Source organism: Centropristis striata, chromosome 16 (genome assembly GCF_030273125.1).
Source record: "Centropristis striata isolate RG_2023a ecotype Rhode Island chromosome 16, C.striata_1.0, whole genome shotgun sequence".
In the NCBI taxonomy this organism is placed as follows: domain Eukaryota; kingdom Metazoa; phylum Chordata; class Actinopteri; order Perciformes; family Serranidae; genus Centropristis; species Centropristis striata.
In genome coordinates, this window is record NC_081532.1 from 31200279 (window position 1) to 31224093 (window position 23815).

The 23815-nt window shown below is 42.6% G+C and overlaps 1 protein-coding gene across 1 annotated transcript in view; it reads left to right on the forward strand.

Moving 5' to 3' along the window:
* The window catches only part of LOC131987769 (latent-transforming growth factor beta-binding protein 2-like), a 103262-nt gene that overhangs the window by 64978 nt on the left and 14469 nt on the right, over positions 1–23815 (forward strand). The window contains exons 16-33 of the mRNA XM_059352631.1: positions 2153–2278; positions 2745–2873; positions 3075–3194; positions 3458–3577; positions 7459–7578; positions 7763–7885; positions 7999–8124; positions 8242–8367; positions 8917–9042; positions 9231–9356; positions 9907–10032; positions 10947–11072; positions 11363–11482; positions 11628–11753; positions 13442–13564; positions 14199–14327; positions 18078–18180; positions 18931–19123. Coding sequence (XP_059208614.1) covers positions 2153–2278; positions 2745–2873; positions 3075–3194; positions 3458–3577; positions 7459–7578; positions 7763–7885; positions 7999–8124; positions 8242–8367; positions 8917–9042; positions 9231–9356; positions 9907–10032; positions 10947–11072; positions 11363–11482; positions 11628–11753; positions 13442–13564; positions 14199–14327; positions 18078–18180; positions 18931–19123 — 2288 coding nt within the window. The remainder of the gene's footprint in view (positions 1–2152; positions 2279–2744; positions 2874–3074; positions 3195–3457; positions 3578–7458; positions 7579–7762; positions 7886–7998; positions 8125–8241; positions 8368–8916; positions 9043–9230; positions 9357–9906; positions 10033–10946; positions 11073–11362; positions 11483–11627; positions 11754–13441; positions 13565–14198; positions 14328–18077; positions 18181–18930; positions 19124–23815) is intronic.

Sequence of the window (23815 nt, forward strand, 5' to 3'; positions counted from 1 at the left end):
CATATAAAATCTATGAGAACCAATATATCTTTCAAGCCACTTAGAAGTGTCGAAATATACATTTTCTGGGTCAAGGAATAATTTTAGCTATTGAGAATATCACTAGATGATTATTTGATCAAGTAAATATGTTCATTTTGTTATTTTATATTGACATATGTCAGACTGCTTTGGAACTGAGTTGGAAATTACGTAAATACATGGCAAAAATGAACATATCTATTTGATCAAATAATCATCTTGTGATATTCTCAATAGCTTTAAATGATTTCTTGACTCAGAAAATATATATTTTGACACCAAGATTGACCTTAAGTGGAGATATAAGATATATTGGTTCTCATAGACTTTATATTGCTGCCATCTCCAATCTGCCATCTTGATGAAGTAGCTCCCATCAAAAATTGAAACTTATTGTGATGGGGAGCATGTGGAAAAAATTTGGTGCTTTTGTCCGAGTCCCCATTCTTCTCAAATCTGGTCCTAAATTGCCTGACTATATAAAACCCAAACATTCTGCCCCTTGTCTTAAGACACCAAGACCTTAAAGAACACCATAGAAAAATCCATGCTGTGATTTGGTACAAAAAACCTTTGACATTTCTGTAAGAAATGCGTTTTTGGTCATTCAATGACAAGCACTTCTGTTCGGTTAACTGCTGAGAACCTTTTGTCGGCATACCCAGGACAGCTGTTGGAAGAAGAATTCGAGTATAAGATCCTTTACTTACCCACTCAGATTGTCAAATATATTTCAAATATATTATTAGATTATTATTATTGATGCAATTATGTAATCAGCGGTTTATTTTCTCATTTTAACCACAAAATATATTATGTGATTTAATTTAATAAAATGTCTAATCACTTTAAATGTATCATGTTTTCTATGTTAAATCTCGACCTGAAAAGAAACTAAAACTGTAGTGGAGTAAAAAGTCCTCTAAAAATAGTGGAGTAGAAGTATAAAATGGAAAATACTGAAGTAAAGTACAAGTACCTCAAAAGCTGTGATCATGATTATTGTCATTTTTGAGTGAGGTCAAAGAGTCTTAGCTTTCCAGGCATACCCAAGTATGCAGAGATATTCAAATACAATAGGGGAAAATAACACATTTGTACTCCATTTTTTTGCCCCAAACTGCATGGGATTAACATTAAGTGGGCACGTCTGTAAGCCTGACTTTGGACTGTAATTTACCCCCCCTTCCTAATAGCATATAATGACATGGTTGGTACCAATCTACTACTAAACTGAGCCTGTTACAACCTCTGAAAGACAGCACGTCAGCCGGGCCTGCCCTCAGGCTGTCGCATCATTATGTGGTAAAACATTTGGGCTCTCTTGAAACACTACATCTGTAATCACAAACGCCTACTTGACAGGTGGGTATGGAGCTGTAGGAAGATCATGCACAAGAGCAGCACAGAGCTTAACTCTTCATTTTTTATGCTCTCAGTCAACTGCTGGCAGTACATTTCGTAAGACATTTTTTCAGGCTTAAGCCGAGGAGAGCTTGTATTATGCTTTTATTTGACCCCTTTTCTAAGAGCCAATTTGGCTTGAAGATGCCGCGCTGCACAGAGGGTGAGAGGGCGAGAAACCAAGAAAGAGTGTGCCTTGGATGGAGAAACTATCCTGGAGCTGACAGATTTATGAAAAATGGACAAGTGGAAGACAGGGTTAAAGTGCATCTGGGTGACAGAGAGAGTGCGAGGAAGAGTGATAGGTAGGATAATTTACAGTAATCCTATAGAGAAAGACACACTGTAGTGTAGTGAGGTTTCCCCTCCTTAACCAGACACAGGGGCCCAGTTCACTGCCTGTTTTTACCACAGTCCATTTGGACAGAAAAAGACAAGAACAACACTAATGTCAGGCTCTACTGTGCATGACCTGCTTCTCGCCGTCCCTTTTGTAAGAGCTCCATACCACCTGTTAGAACACTACGACGCTGTAAAACCTGTCCTCTATTCCAAGACATCACCTATAAAACAGCAAGACTGGTTCCCATGGAAAACAACATGTGTTAGTGGAATGCCGTTTTTTTATTTTTTACAGTGTCTGTAATGTTACGTAACCCTAGGGCAGAAACATTTTGTCTGTTCTCTCTTAAGTAATGACGCTGCACATTTCTTCCACTTTTCATAGATATTGACAAGTGTGCCACCACCCCCGCCATATGTGGCCCTGGGAAATGTATTCCAGTGCAGACCGGCTACACCTGCCAATGCGAGCCAGGATTCAAGCTCAGCGCGCTGCAGACCAACTGCATTGGTAAGCGACGATGGGAGAGCGGGAATTAGACGGGGGTAACGGCAGGACACACAAACACACACATGCTGACACCAGAGGCCCCAGTGGCTCTGCCTATCATCGTCTCTGTGCGAGCGAGTCCTCAACACCAGACATTAGACGGCACAGAAGCCTTGAGAAATGAAGCGAGCCAAAAAGAAAGGGATCCGTTTGTTTATGTTGACCTTTTCCCTGATGCCTGACAACAGCGTACAGGCCATCCAAAGAGCTGCCACGGTGCTGTGATCCCTTACCTCACGGTGAAGGCCTTGGCCGCAGCCTCTGCTCCACTCACTGAGGAATGCTTGTGCAGTAGAGGAGCTCCAAAGTCAGGGCTTGGAAAGCATACAGTCTCTGCTGGTGAAATGGAACTGCAATGTAATGTCGAATTGGATCTCTTGTACTCACCTTCTCTGCCTTTGCTTTCTTTCTCCGTCTGCCATTGCAGATGCGAATGAGTGTGACGAGGAGCCATGTGAAGGCAAGGGCCGCTGTGTAAACAACTATGGCTCCTATACCTGCCATTGCCACAGCGGCTACAGCCAGGTGATCACACAGAACAGGAAGTTCTGTCAAGGTGAGACACAACCCAAATGACAGCAGGAGACATAATGTTTCCACCACAGACTGCTGTTAACTTTCTGACTCTCTGTTAGAGCACTGCAAGTTCTTGTCTGTCAGCGCTGTTCGTTTAAAAAGCATCCTGCCCTAATTAATGCCCTGGAACACAATAGTCACTTTCTTTTCCGTCCTCTTTGGTTTTCATTCAAACTGGCAGACATTAATGAGTGCAGCATGCCCAACAAGTGCCAGAACGGCAACTGCGTCAACACAGATGGATCTTACACCTGTGAATGCAACAGTGGCTACGCCAAGTCCTGGAGAGGCCAATGCGAAGGTGACATGCATGCATGCACAAGCGCCTACGCACACATAAAGTTCACGTAACAACACAATCGTAGCCAGGCTTATTTGTTTCCTGCCATGAGTTGATGTGTAGCCCAGTAACAAAACACACTGAAGCCAGGAAGAAACTATGCACAGTTTGTGACAGAGGGATTGTGTATTTGTATATGTTGGCACTTGCGACCTTCTTCCACATTGTTTTTGCAACAACCAATTCAAATGACTGTTTTTGTGTCCCACCTTCTCCCTGAGCAGACGTAGATGAGTGCCGAGATCCCAGCTCCTGTCCAAACGGTGTCTGCGTCAACACACTGGGCTCTTTCGAGTGCCAGGCCTGCGGCCCGGGGTTCAGGCCTGTCGATGAAAGATGTGTGGGTAAGGCATCTCTGCACACCCCATCATAGCAGCAGCACCACCACCACTACCCAAACTCCTAAGGGTGTTTCCGACCGCCGCACGGAAAGAAGCTGGGTTTCCCTTTGACAGTGTATAAAGCTTCCTGTATTAGGTAACATTTACGTAGACAAAAGCTGCTGTTCCCAGCTGGCATCCCCAAAAATACCCAAGGCGTCATGGCAACAAGCCGTGCCGTTAATGACCTGCTGACAGCTTATGATGCAGTGCAGTTCACCAAATAGCTGAATTAGTTTTACTGAATTACAGCTTTTTGCTCAAAGGGACACTTTGACTGCTGATGTGCATGAAAATTATATAAAATAAATTCTATTTTATGCTTCAAAAGACTTACGGTTGGATTTTTAATGTCAAGTGTGGACCACTACTGGGCCCACATGACAGCCCCAAAACCACAGTGATGATGGCTATATTGTGGGGCCGGCTCACAGCCCTCCACCCTCTCTCTCCATTCAGTGTTTCCACGTATGATATATCAGCTCCTCCACCCAGCAGCCTCTGCATATCCCCAATATTGTTTAAACACATTCACCGTGTTATTGCTGATATTTTGATATCACTGGCCCCCGTAAAAAGTTGTTTATAATACTTCAATTTGGAAGAGTCCAAATATTTTCTCTTGGCCACAGCCTTGAACAAACAGCGTATTATTGTTGGAGAGCTCCGGCCACTGTACTGTTGGGCCCAGCGGAGGCTTTATTACCACTGCTGGGCTAGGTGAGAGGACCGAGCAGTCACAGGAGATGTATGAGAAGGTCAAAGGGTCAATTCGAAGAGGTCCCGACACGCAAACAAACTCTCTCACTCACCCATAGCGCTCTCCGTGCTCCACTGAAAAACTCCCTGCAAATTATTTGATTTGAATACACAAATGGCCAACATCTAGCACTCTAACAGCTCCCAAAACTGAGTGTGGCCATGTTACATAAGAGTCTGACTGGTGTTACTTACCACATCCCCTCTCTGTGACCTTGCACCCCTCTAATTTGTTTGGAAACCTAAGCTCCTGGAGTGAGTATTCCAGAAATGTGAAAAGCTGAAAGACAGAATGAGGATGGAAAACATGGAAATTACCTTTCGTGGTAATTTAGAGTTCTTTTTAATCGATTTCTCAGTGAGTCTCAGGACAAATACCCTTGTTTAAAGGGATAGTTTGCATTATTTGTACTGGAGTTGAACTGTATGACATCCTTATTCATTTCCATTTCCAACAGTAGAGTCTGGGGAAGCAGGCAGGTGCATTAACACAGAATGTTAGCAATGTCTTGTTGTTGACGAGGTCAGCAAAACAAACACATTTTAGGGACTTAAAAAACGACCAATGATAAAAGTATTCAGATCTCTTACTTAAGTAAAAGTACTAATACAACACTGTGAAATTACTCCACTGCAAGTAAAAGTCCTGCATTCAAAACTTACTGAAGTAAAAGTATCAACATCAAAATGTACTTAAAGTATCAAAAGTAAAAGTACTTGTGATGCAGAATGGACCCACTCAGATTGTTTTATATATTCTAAATTTATTATTAGATTATTAGTATTGATGCACATTTATGTGAGCAGCATTTTAATTTTGAAGAGATAGGGCTCATTTTTGCTGTTATGTGGTTCAATTACAAAATAGCCTAATCACTTTAAAGTGATCATGTTTTTTATGATAAATCACGACCTGAAAAGTAACTAAATCTGTCAGCTCAGAAAAAAAAAAAAAATCAAGATCTGTTTTTGAGCAGTGAAATATAGCATACAAATAAACTGATATTGATTTTTCAGTTTTTAGGTGGCTTAAATATGTTGTGCTCCTGGCTCCTAGCTTCCATGTTGCCTGCTTCTCCAAACTGGGAGCATGCTGACCACTATCTACTGCAACTAAAACACCGACTGGATAAGTACCTCAAACAACCCCACTCAAAAAATCCAAACTATCCCTTTAAAGTCTCATGATTCCCCAGATTCCAAAGTAAACATAACTCCAGCTACTCTCTGTTTGTGAGTCCGCTAATGTTATTCATCCTGTGTAAACCTGTGGTGTATAAATAGCAACTGAGAGGAACCTTGTAAATGAGGTATAACATTGGAGGTAAATATTTTTACTTCGAACATCCACCCAGGCAGCACTAGCAAGCCCACAGTATACGCCTGGCAGTGTGAGAGTCACATAAAACAGGCAACATGAGCGCTGGGTTTCCAGTATTCGCTTCAGTCAATTGACGGTAGCACAGTGGTTTGGGCCCAATTGGCCGAATCCTGGATAAGCCTAATTGCTGGTGTGATAGGGAAAACAGCTCCATTCCCCTGTCAGGGCTTATCGCGGAGGCCTGAGAGATGCCGGATGATTGCAGAAACAAAGCATCAGGCCATACTGACAGACGTCTGGCAGTGCCCACTGCTATGCAAACAAAACCCAGTCTGTGACTCTCTCGCAGTGTTTTCACTGTGTGGGCTCTCTGTTTCAGCATCTCTATCATAGCCTCTCTCCACCTCCTTCACAGACAAATACTTCTCCTTCCTCCCCCCCCCCCTTCTCTTCCTTTTTTAATGCCTCTTAAACTCACAGACTTTCTCTCCCGACACCTTCACCTCATCTGAAAAATTGCCATTGTTAACACTTGATAAATTCCACTATAAAACATTATTTCTACTTGCGGTTTTTCCACAAATATAAATAGTGGGTCAACTGTTCTGACTCACGATGTGGAAAAGACAGCTACTGCTGCAAATAGTAAAAGGCTTCATGAATGAGGTCTGGCCACTGATGTAATCTAATGACTGCTGTTTTACTGTCATTTTGCACACTAATTATGCTCTAATTGTTTCCCCTTTACTGTTGCAACCATTATTTTGTAAACACGGCTTTGTTTTCATTTTCTGTGTCTTATTGTTGTTCACTGCTGCAATGCCCCAGTTCTCCCATGCATCTTATAGTTAATCCTATGTTAAAGGGCCGGTACACCAAAATTACCAAAATTACACATTTTCTCAATTACCTCTGGATTTAAGAGATTTTTCTTATTTTTTGCCATCTCCCCTGTACAACAAAGAGAAAATGAATTGTGTTTTTGCATTAACAACATTAAGATATAACACTTAAAAATAACAACATTGTAACAACAATTTTTCTTTTGTTGTAAAGACTTTACGAGATTTACTTTTTTTACCACAAAAATTGTATCCAAGGAGACTGCAAATATGAATCTCTACAGATTATGCAACTGGGACATACTGAGAAACATATGTTGATGTTAAAACAGACAGCATTCAAAGTTTGCCCCTCCTCCCTGGCTTTATGAGCCAGAGAAGTGGAGAGAGAGAAAGCAGCTGTGGTCGAGCGTTAGTGAATGAAGAGAGGGAGCAGCCTTAGCTAGAACAAACCGTGAATCAGAGGAATAAATTATTTCTTTTTTGTTTCATGACGGTTGTGTTTTGGAAATCACAAATAAAAAAACTCACACCATGCATAGGTGCCCAGTGGTCATTAGCTGGGGGTTACACACCAACGTGGGGCTCAAAGGCTTATTACTGACGGAGAAAACACAGTCAGAGGGCAGGATCTCTGCAGATACAGACAGCGCCACATACTTGTAGTGGGTCATAAGTGATAATTGAGATTGTTTTTGTATGAGTCTGTACATTTTTTCTGAGGAATATCCTGCATATTACACCTTCAAATTTCATTTTTCAATGCTGCATTTACTTTGATTGTATTGGGGCGGGTGTGTCAGTAATCTCAGAGGTGGATATCTCCAAAAATAATGGATCTTTTTATCACACACTGTGTTAAATAAAACTAAAATCTCCTTCTAATGTATGTTGTATCCTCTTCTGACTTCTTCTATCCTCAGATGTAAACGAGTGTTTGAACCAAACAGCGTGCGGTCATGGTAGGTGTGTCAACACCGAGGGCTCCTATACGTGCAACTGTTTCCAAGGATACGAAGTCTCACCGGACAATGTTTGCCAAGGTAACTGTTAGTCAGACATTATTAACATCCCATATCAAAGAGACAGCTCTGTGAATAGTTCTCCACAGTGCTACTACAGAAGCCATGCGGCACCACTGAAGGTTTTAAAAAAGGCCACAAAGATTTAGTGGTTGTCTTTATTTTCTGAGGCCCCCATTTTTTTCCCTCTGTGTCTTCCCGCCAGATGTGGACGAGTGTGTGCTCCCCGGAGTTTGTCTCCACGGCCGCTGTGTCAATCTGGACGGCACCCACAAATGCACCTGTAACCATGGTTACCAAGTCACCTCAGACAGCAAAGCCTGTGAAGGTCTGCAAAGGATTATCTGGAGCTGTTGGGCGTAACTCATCACTGCATACTTCTCAGCTTGTGGAGCTCTCTCGACAGCAGTATAATGTCTGCAAATTGTTTCTTTTTGTTAGATGTCAACGAGTGCGCAACTGGTAATGTGTGCCCTGCGGGAATTTGCATCAACACTGCAGGTTCGTACACTTGCCAGAACTGCAGGCCTGGGTTTGGACCATCTTCTGATGGATTGAGTTGTGAAGGTATGTAATCAGCTGTTTAATGATTTACACTAAACTGCAGATTTTGACAAAAAAAACACTGGTGATGGTGACAACTTTTCTGCTCAGTTGGGGTGAATTTGGTGTATGTGTTTCCAGATATTAACGAGTGTGCCAATGGTGACTTGTGTCTCGGTGGGGTGTGTGCCAACACTGAGGGATCCTACACATGTACCAGATGTAAGGCTGGCTACAGAGTGTCTCCAGACCGGCAGAGGTGTGAAGGTAAACTAAACCTCCAGCTGTGCTCCTCCATCAGTAAAAAACACAAATTGAATTTGAATTTATTTTATTAGATAGGGACAATGCAGTTAGCATAGATACAGGACATGCATCTGATGTGCTGCATACAGAGATATAGCTTCAGCTAATTTTCAACTCCCGTCCCTAGTTGGGCTTTTACAACTACATGCAAAATCACAATACTATAAAAATCCAATATACAATTACACCATCTACAAAATAGAATACAATTACAAACAATTACAATATACATTTACCCTGAGAAAAAAAAAAAGTTAAAAAAATAAACCCTGTATAAATATAGCTTAGAGTTTAAAATCATCATAAATCTATACAACAATAAGGAGAAAAGAAAGAAATAACAGAGAAAAAGAAAGAAAAAAAAAAGAAAAAAAATGCTGCTGTACTGAACACACCTGGGCAGTTTGTCACCTCAACATTAAAACTCCTGTGCAAATGAAATCTCTCCACATATTATTCAGTCTTATAAAGTGATGCCTGTTTGTGCTGGTGTGCATGTGTTTGGCCTAGATGTTGACGAGTGCCAGTCCCTGTCTACCTGTGCCAACGGGATCTGTCTTAACTCGGAAGGCTCTTACACCTGTGAGAACTGCCCCACAGGGTACAGAGTATCATATGACGGGGAGCTCTGTGAAGGTTGGTTTATTCATCACTTTTATGTTTTCTCCTGCATAACACCAAATATATATTATTCAGCCTGACAGAACTAACACTGGTGGGGTCAGTGGTTCTTGCCTTTCATCAGGAATTTGTTTTCTGGCTGGAGAGACGTTATTGTTTTCCTGCAGTGAATGTCTAACAGTCTGTGTTATTTTCCCCGCCAGATATTGATGAGTGTGCACTGCACACTACATGCCCCCAGGGAACATGTACAAACACAGAGGGTTCCTTCACATGTATCGTCTGTCAGCCTGGTTTCACAGTCTCTGAGGATGGACAGCAGTGTGATGGTGAGACTTTGTCACTTGTCTGTGCATTCTCTGTATGTATTTGTTCAGGTTTTACACAGGGTTTAACCTGAGCCAGGCCATAAGAATGATAGCAAACATATTACAACAATACAGGGTTAATGGTTAAAATAAAATAAATACACTAGTTCAGATATCGGGAAGGAAATAAATGGTATTGGAACAACAACTGTGTATAAACAGCATTAGGTGGGACAGCTTGGACCCCAAAGCCCCAACATCTGAGCACAAAATCCCAAAATACTCCTTCGAGACATCACATCATAGCTGGATCCTGGACCCCCTCTGCCTCTGGCACTGCTCATCTGATCCTTGCTCAACACAATGAGACACCAGCCCTCAAATAGAACAAAATGATGTCAGGCGAATGTTCTGCAGATAGCTCAGCGAGAAAAGATAGAGGTGTCGACATTTGTAATTCCTTGTTCCAGTGATTACCGACCTAACTGATTACAACTGGCGGACGGGCTTTATTTATTTGAGGCCAGAGATGGTAATCTGTGCTATGATGTGTCTGTGTTTTTGTGTCCAGATGTGGATGAGTGCTCAGTGGCTAACGTGTGCCCGGGCCAGCTGTGCTCGAACACCCCAGGATCGTACACCTGCAGGAGCTGTGAAGCCGGGCTGCAACTGTCTGACGATGGTTACGGCTGCGAGGGTAAAGCTGTGTTTACCTACCTGCTTAGAACACTATAAACTGTCACTATGGTAAACATTGTACCAAAGTCACAGGAAACCACAGGAAGAAATGAATGCATTAGACTCATGAATATGATTACAGAAAATCTTTACAGTGCTCAGTAATTTGTCATGACATGATTTATGAGATCAATGCAGTAAAATGGCTGGTTTGGCGAATCCAGGGAGGTTAGATCTGTCATGACTTCATGGGAAGCAGAAAAGGAATGACTGTTTAAATGGATTCAAACATGGCCTCAGTTAGTCATATATACTGTGGTGTGTTTTTGAATGGAAGCGTGGATGTAGCCCAAGAGGAAGATCCCCTACTGATATGTGTCTTTGTGCTGGGAAAAAGTTTTACAAAACAAGCCCGAGTCCAAGTCGGCCTCTGATAGGATTTTAATGGATGTCTCTGATGCCATGGAAAATATTAAGGGCTTAATTTAAAATGAAGTCAACCACTCCCCTGCCTTCCACGTACCACAGCAAGCTCGCCCCGCTGAACTGTTCACCCAAAGGCAAAAACGGAGCCGTCTCACAATGGCCCGCACTATTTTCTCCGTAAGAAACACAATCTGTACCAAGCTCGAGGAATTTCCAATGATCACATAACAGTGAGCCAGTGACTGTTTGTAGATACAGTAATTATGCGCCACCTGTAATAGCTTGCTGTTTTGGATTCGATGACCGTCCTGCATACTTATCTTTCCACCCTTTTTAATAAAACACTGTCAGTGCGATCTAATAAAGAGGGCTTTGCTTAGTGTATGTTAGGCTGAGTCACACACACATCATTTTTAACAGATAAGACAGTGGACAATCAAAAAGTGAGGTCCCTTTGCTTAAGATGATAACCTATAGCTAACCTTTTCTTCTTCTCCCGCATCGTAGACATTGATGAGTGCAGGACCCCAGGTGTGTGCCCCACGGGTGTGTGCACCAACACAGAGGGCTCCTTCTCCTGCATGTCCTGTGACGCGGGCTTCACAGTGGCACCCAACGGGCTCTCTTGTGAAGGTACGGCATAGTGGGTGGCTCACTGTGGTCACTAGATTTTAATGATTTCTGTGCAGTCATTTTTGCATCTGTTCCAGCGCAGTATGAACTACTACAGTAAAAATAAGTCATTACTTGCTGATGTAGATGATGCATGACTTTTCTGACATGCTCACTGTGGTCTGGAAGCTCAGCCAAATGACAAAACTTGGGTAAATTTGAAGGGAGACCTAGTGATTTACAGCTGGTGTGAATGTGTCATACTGATGACCTATGCCTGTGTGTGTGTGTGTGTGTGTGTGTCAATGCAGATGTGAATGAATGTGAGGACCCAAGCCTGTGTGTGGGAGGCCAGTGCACCAACACCATAGGTTCCTATAGCTGCTCCTGCCCCGCTGGTATGGAGATGGTGGATGGGACGTCCTGCAGAGGTATACACACGCACACACACACACACACACACACACACACACTCTGGGTCATCTGACACATGAAATATACCATTAGTGGTTAACTGCTTCTCGTGGCTTACCTCATGTTGGCATCTTGACACAGCTGTGTGTAAATTTGTGACAGATATCAATGAGTGTTTAACCATCGTGGGGATCTGCGGAGAAGGAGAGTGTGTGAACACAGAGGGCTCCTATACGTGCATCTGTCCTGATGGATATACCACCACTGCTGAAAGGAACGGCTGCCAAGGTACAGTAACACACTGGAGTAATTTTTCAGATGGTTAAATTGGCTTTGTGTAATTGGGTGAGGCAGGGTAAGAATTGGACAGAGTTGGTAATAATGATTTTCGTCCATACTCAAGTCCTTTTACAGTAACCTTGTGCAGGCAGGCTGACAGAGCGTATCCTCACCACACTGTTCTGGGTGCTGAGGCCGGGCCTGGGACCCTTGGCATGGGTGCTCAGGCTGGCCTTTCTGTGTAATGGGCCGTGGCCTCATCAACTGTCTCAGCTCACTCTCCGTTCGGACATCAGTTTGATGTTATTCCAGCCGCACCCAGTGACCCACCGGTCACCACAGCAATGGGAAGAAAAAAAACGTAGCCTGATCTTCGGCTAAGCTTTTCTTTTCAACAAACTGGAGCATTTGCTGTCAAAATACATGAAATAACTTTGGCTAGGATGTCAGAATTGGATCAGTGTTGTTTCTGGTGTGTCTTGCTAGTACAGTAAGAGGTGAAGTTAAGTAAACGGCAGGATGTCTGGCAGTGAAATATCCTGTCGTGATGTGAAGCAGGTAGGTTCAGAGGTGGGTCCAGGCCCCTGCAAGGTGCTGGCAAGGCCCTCTAATGGGCAAGTTTGACTTACAGTAGAGGACTTGGTTCAGTCCTTGAACAGGGACATTCTTCCACTGAGGCTTTGTACACAGACTCTGAGCAAACTGCCCAGCCTGCATCAGGTACTCTGGCTGCCCGCCACAACAAATACTAGGCTCTAATTATCCTATAAATCAGCAGTTGTCGTATATTTTCTTGCAGCCTGCCATTGTGTGTACAGTGCTGACACAATGAAAGCCAGACCCCTCTGACATGGGCCTGCAGGGGGAGGAGAAGGGAGGATGAGGGTATGTGAGTTTATGGGAATGAAAGATTTAGTCAGGTGAGGCCAAAATGATGCTTGGCCTTGACCAGACCGGTCTTTCAGCAAAAACAGAACATACGTAATAAAGGACTGACAGCAGACTGAAACACATCTACATTTAATCCAGATCAACAGGTTGTGCCATGGCCTTGCTGTGCTTTTCAGTACAGGCTTTTGAAGTCCTTGAATTAACTCCAAAGCTATCGAGCCACAGCATATTTATGTGTTTACTTACAGTCTGGACTATTGTTTTTTTTCTCCCTATCTTTGCAAAGGAGTGTTTGCCTTGTCGTCTCTGAAAGATTCATCTGATTATCAAACGTTGGAAAGAGGAAGACAGGCTTTTCCCCAGTGCTGAATTTCCCCCTCGCTTTCCCCCACCTTTTACCTCAGGTCCAAGCGACTTACAAGTTATGCTGTAATGCCGCAATTATCCCCCAATCTACGGCTAATCAAGCATGTCGCGTCCATTATTAATTTTTACGAGTCGGAGGGAAATGTTCTCAGCCTGAAAAGCTGAGGTAGATGTTTTTCTTCTCCCCTGTTTCCTGTTTGCCAGTATACTGTGAAGTGCTCCAAATGGCCAATGCATCTTGTGCTCAGACAAGCGCTTGATTACACATTCTTTTCGTGATACTTATGAAAAGGAGTGGTGTTCCCAGTGGACGTGGAGGATATATGGGGATATTTAGTGATATAATCAATATGTAACAAATCTTGACCCACCCTTTCTCCAATTATCTCTCTTAATTTGTCTGCCTCCCCCCCCTCCTTCTCCTCTTCTGTCTGTCTTAGATGTGGATGAATGCAGCAAAGACAATTTGTGTATCCGGGGCCAATGTCTCAACACTGATGGCTCTTTCTTTTGCCTGTGCGAGGCTGGCTTCAAGTTTAACGCTGACACGGCTGACTGTGAAGGTAAGATGTTATAGTGATTGTTGACCCCTAACTCTGCCCTGAGGTTTGTTCTCGTACTCCTACTGTTGCGTAAACCAACATGTCAGCATCGGCCGTTTGATCGTCACGCTACATTTAGGCTCGAGCGTACCCGGTATAGCACAATTGGCTATGATTGATTATCTATAGGCATCTTTTGGGAAAGGGCTCCAGTAAAAGTGTCCAAGTCTGGCTTAGAAGCTTTCCTCCATGGTCTCAGGAGTCAGGGGTGCCTGGGATACATGGCTGGAGCAATGAACTCCCTCTCCCCTGAGGGAGGCATGAATGACCCCATTGTGAGCAGGAGGTGTTTCTCCCTCTGGAACGTCTCCCTTTAGCTCCTTCACAAGTTCTTTGGTTGCTGTGATAATATTGTTCTTGGCCATTCCTGTTGCCTGCTGCGTTTACTGAGGACAGCTACACCGCAGGCCTCCTGGCCGACTCCTGCTGCACAGCTACAGCACTGGAAGCAGAAGAGCAGTGGAGGGATTATGAGTGTGTGTGCGGGGGTTGCATGCGTCCCGTGTTAGTGTCTGATTGCACATGTGGTTGCGTTTGTGCCTCTGTTTGTCAGTTACTAACCAACGTCTGTCTGTCTGTCTCTTTCACTGCACAGACCAGAATGAGTGCAAGGACTTTGGGAGCGCAGTGTGTGGTACCTGGCGCTGTGAAAACACCATCGGCTCCTACCGGTGCTTCATGGGCTGCCAGCCCGGCCTCGAGGGAGCAGACGCCACAGACTGTGGTGAGTGGTCAAACCACATGTAGTTAAAAGGCTGGCACACACAATTATGTCAAAAAAAGGGAGCTTTTGAGGCTTTAGACTAAAGCCAAAGATGTATGCATTGTATGGACCTACCTATTTTTGTACCATTCATCATTTGGGCATGGACGGATTATGAGACAATGGGCCCCTGGGCACCAACATGAAAAAAAAAACCCACACCCCGCCTATGTAGAGCAAGACACACAGACTTTGTTGTTGTTTTCCCAGTTTTTGGAGTTGTTTTGGGTCTCTTTGTGTCATTTTTTTGCGTCTTTTGGAGTCATTGGCCCTCAGTTACGAAACAAACATACGGCAGAAAAGTGGGCGTACGGTCATTTCTACGCAGGGCTCGGCAATTATCGATTTGAGGTTATGATCAATTCTGACACGTCTGAGACTGAGAATTTTTATTAGACTGCCTGGAGCAGAATAAACTCTCCAGTGGGTTTGTCATTTTAAATAGGGACTTCAAATAGTGACAAACCAAACATGTTTTTATCATTTATCATTAAAACATTATTAAAATTGGGGCGTTCCTGGTGGCACACCTGGTAGAGCGCGTACCATCGAGGCATTGTCCTCATAAGTGGGCGGCCCGGGTTTGAATCTGACTCGGAGTCCTTTCCCGCATGTCTTCCCCTCTGTCTCCCCCTTCACTCTGTCCTATTAATAAAGCCCAAAAATGGCCAAAAGATATCTTTAAAAAAAAAAAAAACATTATTAAAATTAAATAAACCCTGCAACCATGAAAATCTTTAAACAGGACACTATCCTAGGCTATTAAATGTTTACCATTAGTCAGACACTAGTGATGCCTCAGTGTCTCCTCCACCAATGGTTATGCCCGAAATGGAAGCATTCGAAATAAGTGCTAACAATATTAATATCCATACATTATAATAATATTAATAGCATATTATATAGGCAGTGATTTCCTTTGATGCCACATTTGATGCTGCCAAACAAAACCAGTTGGTTCTGTTGCAGCTGTTGGATGTCAGCATTTAAATTTCTACCTCTGAGAAATTCTTCTTCTTGGAATTAAAACTTACGTTAAAACCTCCTGCAACCAAAAAGCCTTGAAAACTTTAAGTCTGTGCTCCAAATTTAAAATATTCACTACACAATGCATACTTTGTTTGAGTATATAACTATGAATACAAAAATATACTTTTACCTATTTTTTTCATTTGTAAGTCTTTTTGTGTCTCTTTGTGGTTGTTTTGCCCCTTTTCATAAATGCTGTGAGTCTCTTTGCAGCTGTTTTGGTCTTTTTGTAGTATTTTTGTGTTTCTTTGTGATCACTTTGAGTCTTTTCCTGCTTGACACATGTGTCTTTGATTGACATTTTGTAAGTGAACGTAAGGAGGACTCTTGACATGTTGGGCCCCTGGGCCTGTGCCATGTTAGCCAGTGCAGTAATCCATCCATGCATTTGGGCTGTAGTTAAAGGTAGAGAAGAGCGTAGCCTCAAATCAACTCAGCACTCCACGTACTCTGCAGGACTCTCCCTCTGTGCATAGATAATGATATCTGTTTGGCATACAGACACAAAGAGGCTGATGTGAATCAAAAAGCTATCAGGTACTCGAGGTCTTCCTGCACAAGAGGCCATGGGGGAGATGAGGAGAAGTGGCCCCTGAAATTGGGGCACTTTAGAAAGAGGAGTGCACTGTCATTGGAGGCAGTGTGTGAGGCCAGCAGCAGATAATGGTCTCATCCTCCGGACAACGGAGCTAATGGAGGGCCTCTGGCAGAGACACCAGTGGAACCTGATCACTGCTGTTCTCCTTTTGAGAGGGGATAAGATTGTCCGGCCTTACCTCGTTTCCTCCCCCATGGAGGAGCCCGGTCACCTGGGTTGACTGGCTAGGACTGGACTTATCCTACATCTGGGCCCACAGCTGGCCAACAACAACAGACACATCTCCATGACCACCAGAATACATGAAGCTTTCTTGTGTTTACTGGCAGGATCATACACCTTGGGCTCGGGATATTAATGTGGTCGGTTGCACAATGATTTTCTTATTTTGCATTGCTTGTCTTTGTTGCTTTCATAGCACCATAAAACAACAAGTCGGGTTTATGAGGAATATGAGAGACACAAACAAAAGGCCAAATATTTTCCTCATATTATGACAGAATCCAAACAGCCACCGGAGAGTGACAGGCGAGGAGGGGAAAGCAGTCTGAGAGCATCTGAATGGAATGATGTGTTGGACTGCAGATGGAAGCTGTGGGTGTTTGCGGGTGATGTGTGTGTATGCGAGTGCAAGTGTGTGTGTGTGCATGTGGTTAACTGCTGGGTTTTTTGCATCCCTGCTCGTGTGTTTGTGTTAGAGAGGAAGAAGCAGAGACTGTAGCCGTTGTAGGGATGCATTTTGAGTGCGGTGCAGCCTCACATATTCTCATGACCCTGAGTTTTTATTGGACTATCAACAGAAGGAGATCAGGGGAGAATATGCTGATCAGTGACAGATCAGACCTCCGCCCCCTCCATCACCCTGATCCCGGCTACGAGTGGCTGCCTCCTCACTGCACTTTATGCTGTTGGCTGTCTGGCACCAGCTGAAGAGTGCCGGGGCCTGTAGTGTGATAAGGGCAGATTGAAACCAGCTGCTGACCTCCGCTCCTTTAGTGTCAGAATCAAACCACTGCTAAGCAGCTCATATAAGTTCAAATCAATGGCATGTTATGTGCTATGATTTGCACATTTTCTTACCTGAAATGTCCTGTAGAGCATAATGAAATCTCAAGGTGGGACCTGAATACTGAGCTTCACATTAAGATGCCGCAAAACTCCCATTCCTCATTTTCAGGTTTATATTTGTATTTTTGGTTTCCACGACAACATGTCTACTCGAGGTGGGGGGGAAAAATCGATACAGCATAGTATAGCGATATTTTGCATGGCATTATTACATTGATTCATGGTCACCAAGTATCAATATTTAGCGTTCCCACAAGCAGTCAGTATTTACTTTGGGGTTTTTTTCATTAAAAAAAATTCAGAGCAGCAAAGCTTAAAGTTGAGGAAAATTTGAGAAAATGCTGCAATTGTTGTCGTCCATACATGTTTGATATCAGTTAAGTTGATGACTGAGAATTTTTCCTGTTTGACAAAACAATTCTTGATTGAATTTAATTTTGTGGACATAAAAAATGGAGTTAAACTGTGAAATCACACTATATTGTATCGCAATTCTCACCATATCGCAAAATGCTTAAAATTGCAATACTATCATATCATGAATCAAGTATCGGGATGAAATCGGATTTTCAGTTTGATATTTGTATTTTTGGTTCCAATTACAACATTCTTTAATGTTCAAAAAACATACTGCCAATATACTGCCAATGGCTGCTGCACTTGTATCCACCCTCTTTCTGAAAATATTTTGTTTAAGCCAACCCCTCCAGGAAAAACCCAGTTTGCTCTGATTGGTCAGAGTTTCCATGTTTTGCACATCTGTGCTCTCTGTGTCTCTGTAAAGTCCATCATTGCAGTCAGAGGAATGACTGTAATTGAGTCATTGTAGCGTCGCATTGTAGTCGATATAATGTAACCACTGCAGTAACATGCCAGGAGCCTATGACCACATATAGAAGTACATATGACAGTAAGTAAGTAAGTAAAAGCAAAATGGGTCCCCTTTAACTCTGTATGGATGCCCAGTTATGACCAAGTCTGGCCACCTTTCCCCCGTTGCTATGTTGTGACGCCAGCTGTTGGTGTTCTCACTAAACCCCACAACAAACACTCGTACAGCTCAGCATTGACTCACAGCCCCAGTATAAGAACCAAGCCCTCTCACCCTCAGAAGCCCCCGTACTGCATACAATAGTAGCTTGTTCCACCTCACTATTGCGAGTTGTGGGAGATGCTGCCGTCACCCCAATAAAAGTTCAGGGAGGGAGCTCAATTACTCCGGGGCATTTTTGTCTGCTTGTAAAAATCATCAAATTTTTTAAGAAGAGGCCAGACACTGTAATTTGCAGTTTCTGAGAGGGGCGTATTTTTACTCACCGGCCCTCGAAGGGGCAGCGGTTGTCTTTGGCTCTGCTCACAGCACTCATTTAGATTTAGAGGCCATAATACAAAAGGGGAAAACAGGGTTTTTTCCACAGCAGCAGCAGCACGTCAGCTGCAACTGTGCTGTGAGGACTGCTATGATGCTGTAGGGCTCCTTTGGGCATGAAAAAGAAAAAAACTAGTATGTGGGTAGCTGCAGGTCATTGTTTTTAGCTTTAATTCACCATCCTGCTCATAAATTCCCTCGAGCTATGCCTTGTCTTTATTAAGGCTTGCCCAAGGCGGAAATTGTCTGTGGTCTTGCCAGCCTCCCACCCTTAAAGACACTAAAGACTTTACCAGGTGTGTGTGATCATGCTGTTGTGCAGATTTTTTTTTCTCGTACACACATGATATGACAGTTTGACCTCCACTGTAGTTAACCCAAGACAGGTTGTAGATGTAATGTCAGATACAGCACACAAACATGCTCCCCCGAAAACAAATAGCTCACCTCATCCTCGCCCAGTCGCGTGTGAAATAACCTCTACATATGGGTCCAATCAGACAAGGGGTTGCCCAGAGAATATGGAAGAAGTGTGGGCTGCGGAGGGTGAGCCAACAGTCACTGATCCCTATATTCTTGTTGCCTGCCACCATGTGCTCCACATTAACACATGGCACAGAGACCTACACCATTAACCTAGTCCCTACCCCCCAAACCGCAGCATCACCGGATCCAGGAAGCAGGTCCTCCTGGGTCAGGCCATTAGGATAGGTGACTATTGGGCCGGGCCCTTAACCTCAGCACCTCCCCGCTCAGCTGAACTCCTCACCCTCCTCACTTCTTCCCTCCGGGCAATTTTCAGCTCTGCATGTGTCCTGACGTAACTGATTATTACATGGAAAGACTAAGAAAGGCAACCCCATCTCCTGCTGGTGTGAGACTAGCTCGCGGTTCAGTTATCTAATTTTGTATTACTCATTTTTTCCCATAAACCATTAGTGCTGTGAACATCAAGTTGACTCTGCTTGAAAGGATTGATCTAAATGGCTGGTCAAGTAATGCCGCCACCCTAGAGTCGGATACACACAGAACAACAAAAGCCATTAAAATTATTTTGGTCCCGATGCTCTCATTCCTCCCCGGGATGATACTCTGATTACATCTCATTACAACATGTGGTGTGCAACAGATTTTGTTCCATGTTGCACATGAATGAAAATCTGCCTGCAGACACTGATTATTTTATATATTAGTGGTGAGCTTTCATCGCCTTTCTCCCAGACCTCCCAGTTGGCTCCCGCTGTCATTCCAACATTCCTAACTCCACTTAAGCTCTTCACACATGAGGAAATGTTCCTCAAACTCTGATATATAATACTTTTCATCTTACTCTGAAATTACTCTTGATTCCACTGCTGGATCATTGTTCTCGAAAATGTTTTTGCCATTGCTACAGTCACACATTCTCACGCCGAACTCTCCACAGACAGACGATTGGTCGGGAGCCCTTGGTGTCACTTTTTAATGGATAGAGTACTCCCTTAGCATCAGTCGCTCTCCTGGGATAAAGACACTAACAGCAGGAAAAGTCCTGTGTCTGTTGGGCCCATCCATCCATCCCGACCTCCTCCATCCATCAACTTTCACACTCTGTTTACTGGGTCACCTACGCCCAACAAATACACTAAAGGTGGACCCTGTTTGTTAAAAAGTGACCAAGGGGTCCTGACCAGTTGTCCATATGTGATGAGTAGAGGTGGGAATCACCAAAGGCCCCACGATATGATTGTATCCCGATACTTGAGTCATGATATGATATTATTGAGAGCATTTTGCAATATGGTGAATATTGCGATACAATATATTGCGATTTAACTGTTTAACTGCATTTTGTTTCCACAAAATTAAATTAAATCAAGAATTGTTTTGTCCAATAAGAGAAAATTCTCAGTCTATTCATCTCACTTCAGTCTTTTTATTTCTCCACAATGAGAGTCAAACCCACAGACTGACCAACAAAGTATTCAGTCAAACTGAACTGAACTGATATCAAACATGTATGGACGACAACAACTGCAGCATTTTCTTGAACTTTAAGCTTCACTGCTCTGAATTTTTTTGAATGAAACATGAAAAAAGCCTAACTTTGCAGCGTTATTTCGACAACTTCCCAACACGATATCCTATGTGCCTATAGATTCCTTAGTTCTTCTAGTTTGGGGGTGTCCCAGGTGGCACACCCTGAGCTCGGAGCCCTTTCCCACATGTCTTCCCCTCTGTCTCCCCCTTTCTCTCTGAATATCTCTGCTATCAGTTAAGCTATAGAATCCCTTAAAAACATCTTAAAATACTGACGCCGCCGGAACACTAAATGTCGATATAATATTGCCATGCAAATAATCGCAATACTATGCTGTACCAATTTTTTCTCCGACCTATAGCGATGAGCTTGCAAGGATTGAGATGCCACCGGTTTGGCATCCCAATCCTTGCAAAATGCAAATCCAACGGGTTGGCGGTTCTCAGTATGTGTCCATCAATTCTCCCTCTATCATCTTGCAGCCATTTGAGCCCACAAGTGCATTCTAACAAGCCCTTTCAGCATTTCCCATTAAAGGTTTTTACAAACGACAAAGGCAATTTTGTCTCTGCAGTTTTATTAGCTTGTGGGAACCCCTGTCTCTGACCCTGGAGGCATGTTAGAGAAGTGGGGACAGGAACACTGACAGAGGACTTGTCCCTCAGCGAGCCTGACAAAGTAGATGTCTGTGTTGGAGGGAAGACAGGGCCCCGGCCAAGAACACTGCTCAAATCAAATGGCTTGTGGTTTTTCTGGCCCACTTTTTTCCTTTCTTCTGTTGATACAGCCTTTATGAGAGCACAGAGGCTAAATAAAACTGGTTTAGACAATATGTGAATGACTATGCTTTGCACTCCATAAACCAGTTTAAAACGGAGCCACTGGAGTTGACTCTTTGTCCTAACTAATGTTTGAGCTTTTACGAGAATTACACTTTTCAGTGGAACGAATCACAATGTTATTTAAGTATGCACGTTGTTGTCTGATTTGTTTTTCCCTGTTTTTGTTAAACTTGTGATCTCTCCAGTGTGGTTAGTATTAGTCATGTAAACTCTGAATGGAATGGTCATGGAGGGTTGTTACGAAACTAAAAAGTCAACAAACTTAACGACTTGCAGAAAACGTACTTGTTTTTTTAATTTTATTTCTTAACTGAAGAGAACAAGATGCGGTTTCTTATGTGAGTTGTGGAACAAATTCTTCATAAATTTAATGTCAAAACATGTTAAAACAGAACAAAGTCTGAAATAGATTAATACAACATTTAGTTTCTGCTCTGAACCATCAAACATTCACTAAAACTAATTGGCCACTCGAAGAGCACGGACCTCTGAGAAAGCCAATAGTTCAGTCTTCTATGTGCGACCACTATATATATATGGAACTATTAGAATTATGTCAAAATATGGTTGTGACCAGTGGTGGAAGAAGTATTCAGATCCCTTACTTAAGTAAAAGTACTAATACCACACTGTGAAATAACTAAACTACAAGTAAAAGTCCTGCATTCAAAACTAACTGAAGTAAAAGTATAAAAGTATCAGCATCAAAATGTACTTAAAGTATCAAAAGTAAAAGTACTCATTATGTTCATTATACTCATCATACTTAAGTACAGTACTTGAGTAAATGTACTTAGTTACATTCCACCACTTATTATGTGCTTCTAAACTGTTAATATTTCAAATATGTAATTTGTGAAAACCTGAAAACACTTTATAATCATGTTCATATGTACAAATATGAAATGCTTCGGCTGGAACAAGATCGTAACCATGGCAACTTGTTTTCAAAACTAGTTCTCAAGAAAAACTCTATGTTCCGGTTCCCCCATGAAACCAAATGTCCCCGAGTGCTCTATAACAAGTGCTAACAACACTAGTGAACTTGGAGGGCACACTTTTTTCCAATATACTGGACAATAACTTTTCTACAGTTAACTGGATTTTAAGATTACGGTACTTTTTCCACCAAGGCCAAATAATGAGTGTATCTGCCCCGTGATTCAGATCCGCTCCAAAATGTAATGGTTTTATTCTTGGCCCATGCTACACCCTTCCACAAAGCTTCATTAAAATGAGGCCAGTAGTGTTAGTTATTCCTACTGACAGACAGACAAGCAGACAAACAAACCCAACCGACAACTTGACCTCGTTGGCCGCCGCAATGAACCGTTTAAGTCTGACTGAAACACTGATAAATGCTTATGTGACCCTGAAAAAGATTTAAGAAGTTAACACTGACCAGTGGCGAACCAAACTGACCAGAGAACAAATTCAGTGACTAAGTGTCATCATTAAACTCTGTTTATTGTTTTTTTAAACAATTATAATCAGGCCTGCCCTTCAGCAGTATCAGTCTTTGGCCTCTCTGCTGTACTCGAGACGCCAAGAAATAAGAAATTGCTAACAAATGTTGCGTTTCAACAGCGAGTGGTGGAGAAGCAGCAGTGCTGTTACATGCTCCAGTGTCAATGTCTGTCTCTCACACAACACACACACATATAGCATGTAGCCCTTCCACTAGTTTAAGTCATCTTTTTTTATGATCTGTTGCCGTGAAAACTACTGTAGGGTGCCATCAGCCAGATTTGATCCCAAACTACCATTTTGGGCCTAAATCAAGTCCTCTGTTCAGTTTCATGGTAACATTTAAGATCTGCTGCTGATGTCAAACACTTTCAAAAGAGTGTAAACATCTTCTTCAGGGTATCTGCTGGGTCTTAAAAAATATTTGAATTTAAGGCCTAAAAATGTCTAAAATTCTCTTAAAATCTCAAAAAAATGTGTTAAATCCGGTTTTGAAAGGTCTTAAAAATGTATTAACATTACGTTTATTAAAAACAAATGCATAAACTGCAGTCTCACTTTTAAATGAACGATATAACATAACTACAAAACAGATCTAAGTACTTGTGCAGCAGAATTTAAAGTTCTAAACAAATATTAGTTCACAGTACAGAGGCTTCTGATGTTTTTAGTTAGGTTAAGTATTTTTTTATTCCAATGTGAATAAATTCATATACTTTTCAAGTAATTATGGGCCTCTGATGTTCCTTCATGTCATTTATACTTTTTTGCCAGTAACGATGTGAAATGGGTCATAAATTGTATTCATTAAGGTCTTAAAGAAGTCTTAAAAAAGTCTTAAATCGTTGAAACCTGCAGAGAATCTGTTCATTGATTAGGATGAGAAGCAACTCCTGTCAAAACATCTCTTCATGCCAAACCTGAACTCTCAGCCATCTTTATCCAACTCTCTGGAGAAAAACTGAATTCTGGCTGCATGCTGTAATCTCCTCTGTCTCTTACACTTCGCCATCCCAGTGACCTAAGTGTCGCTTCTCACTCCTTGACAAATCCAAA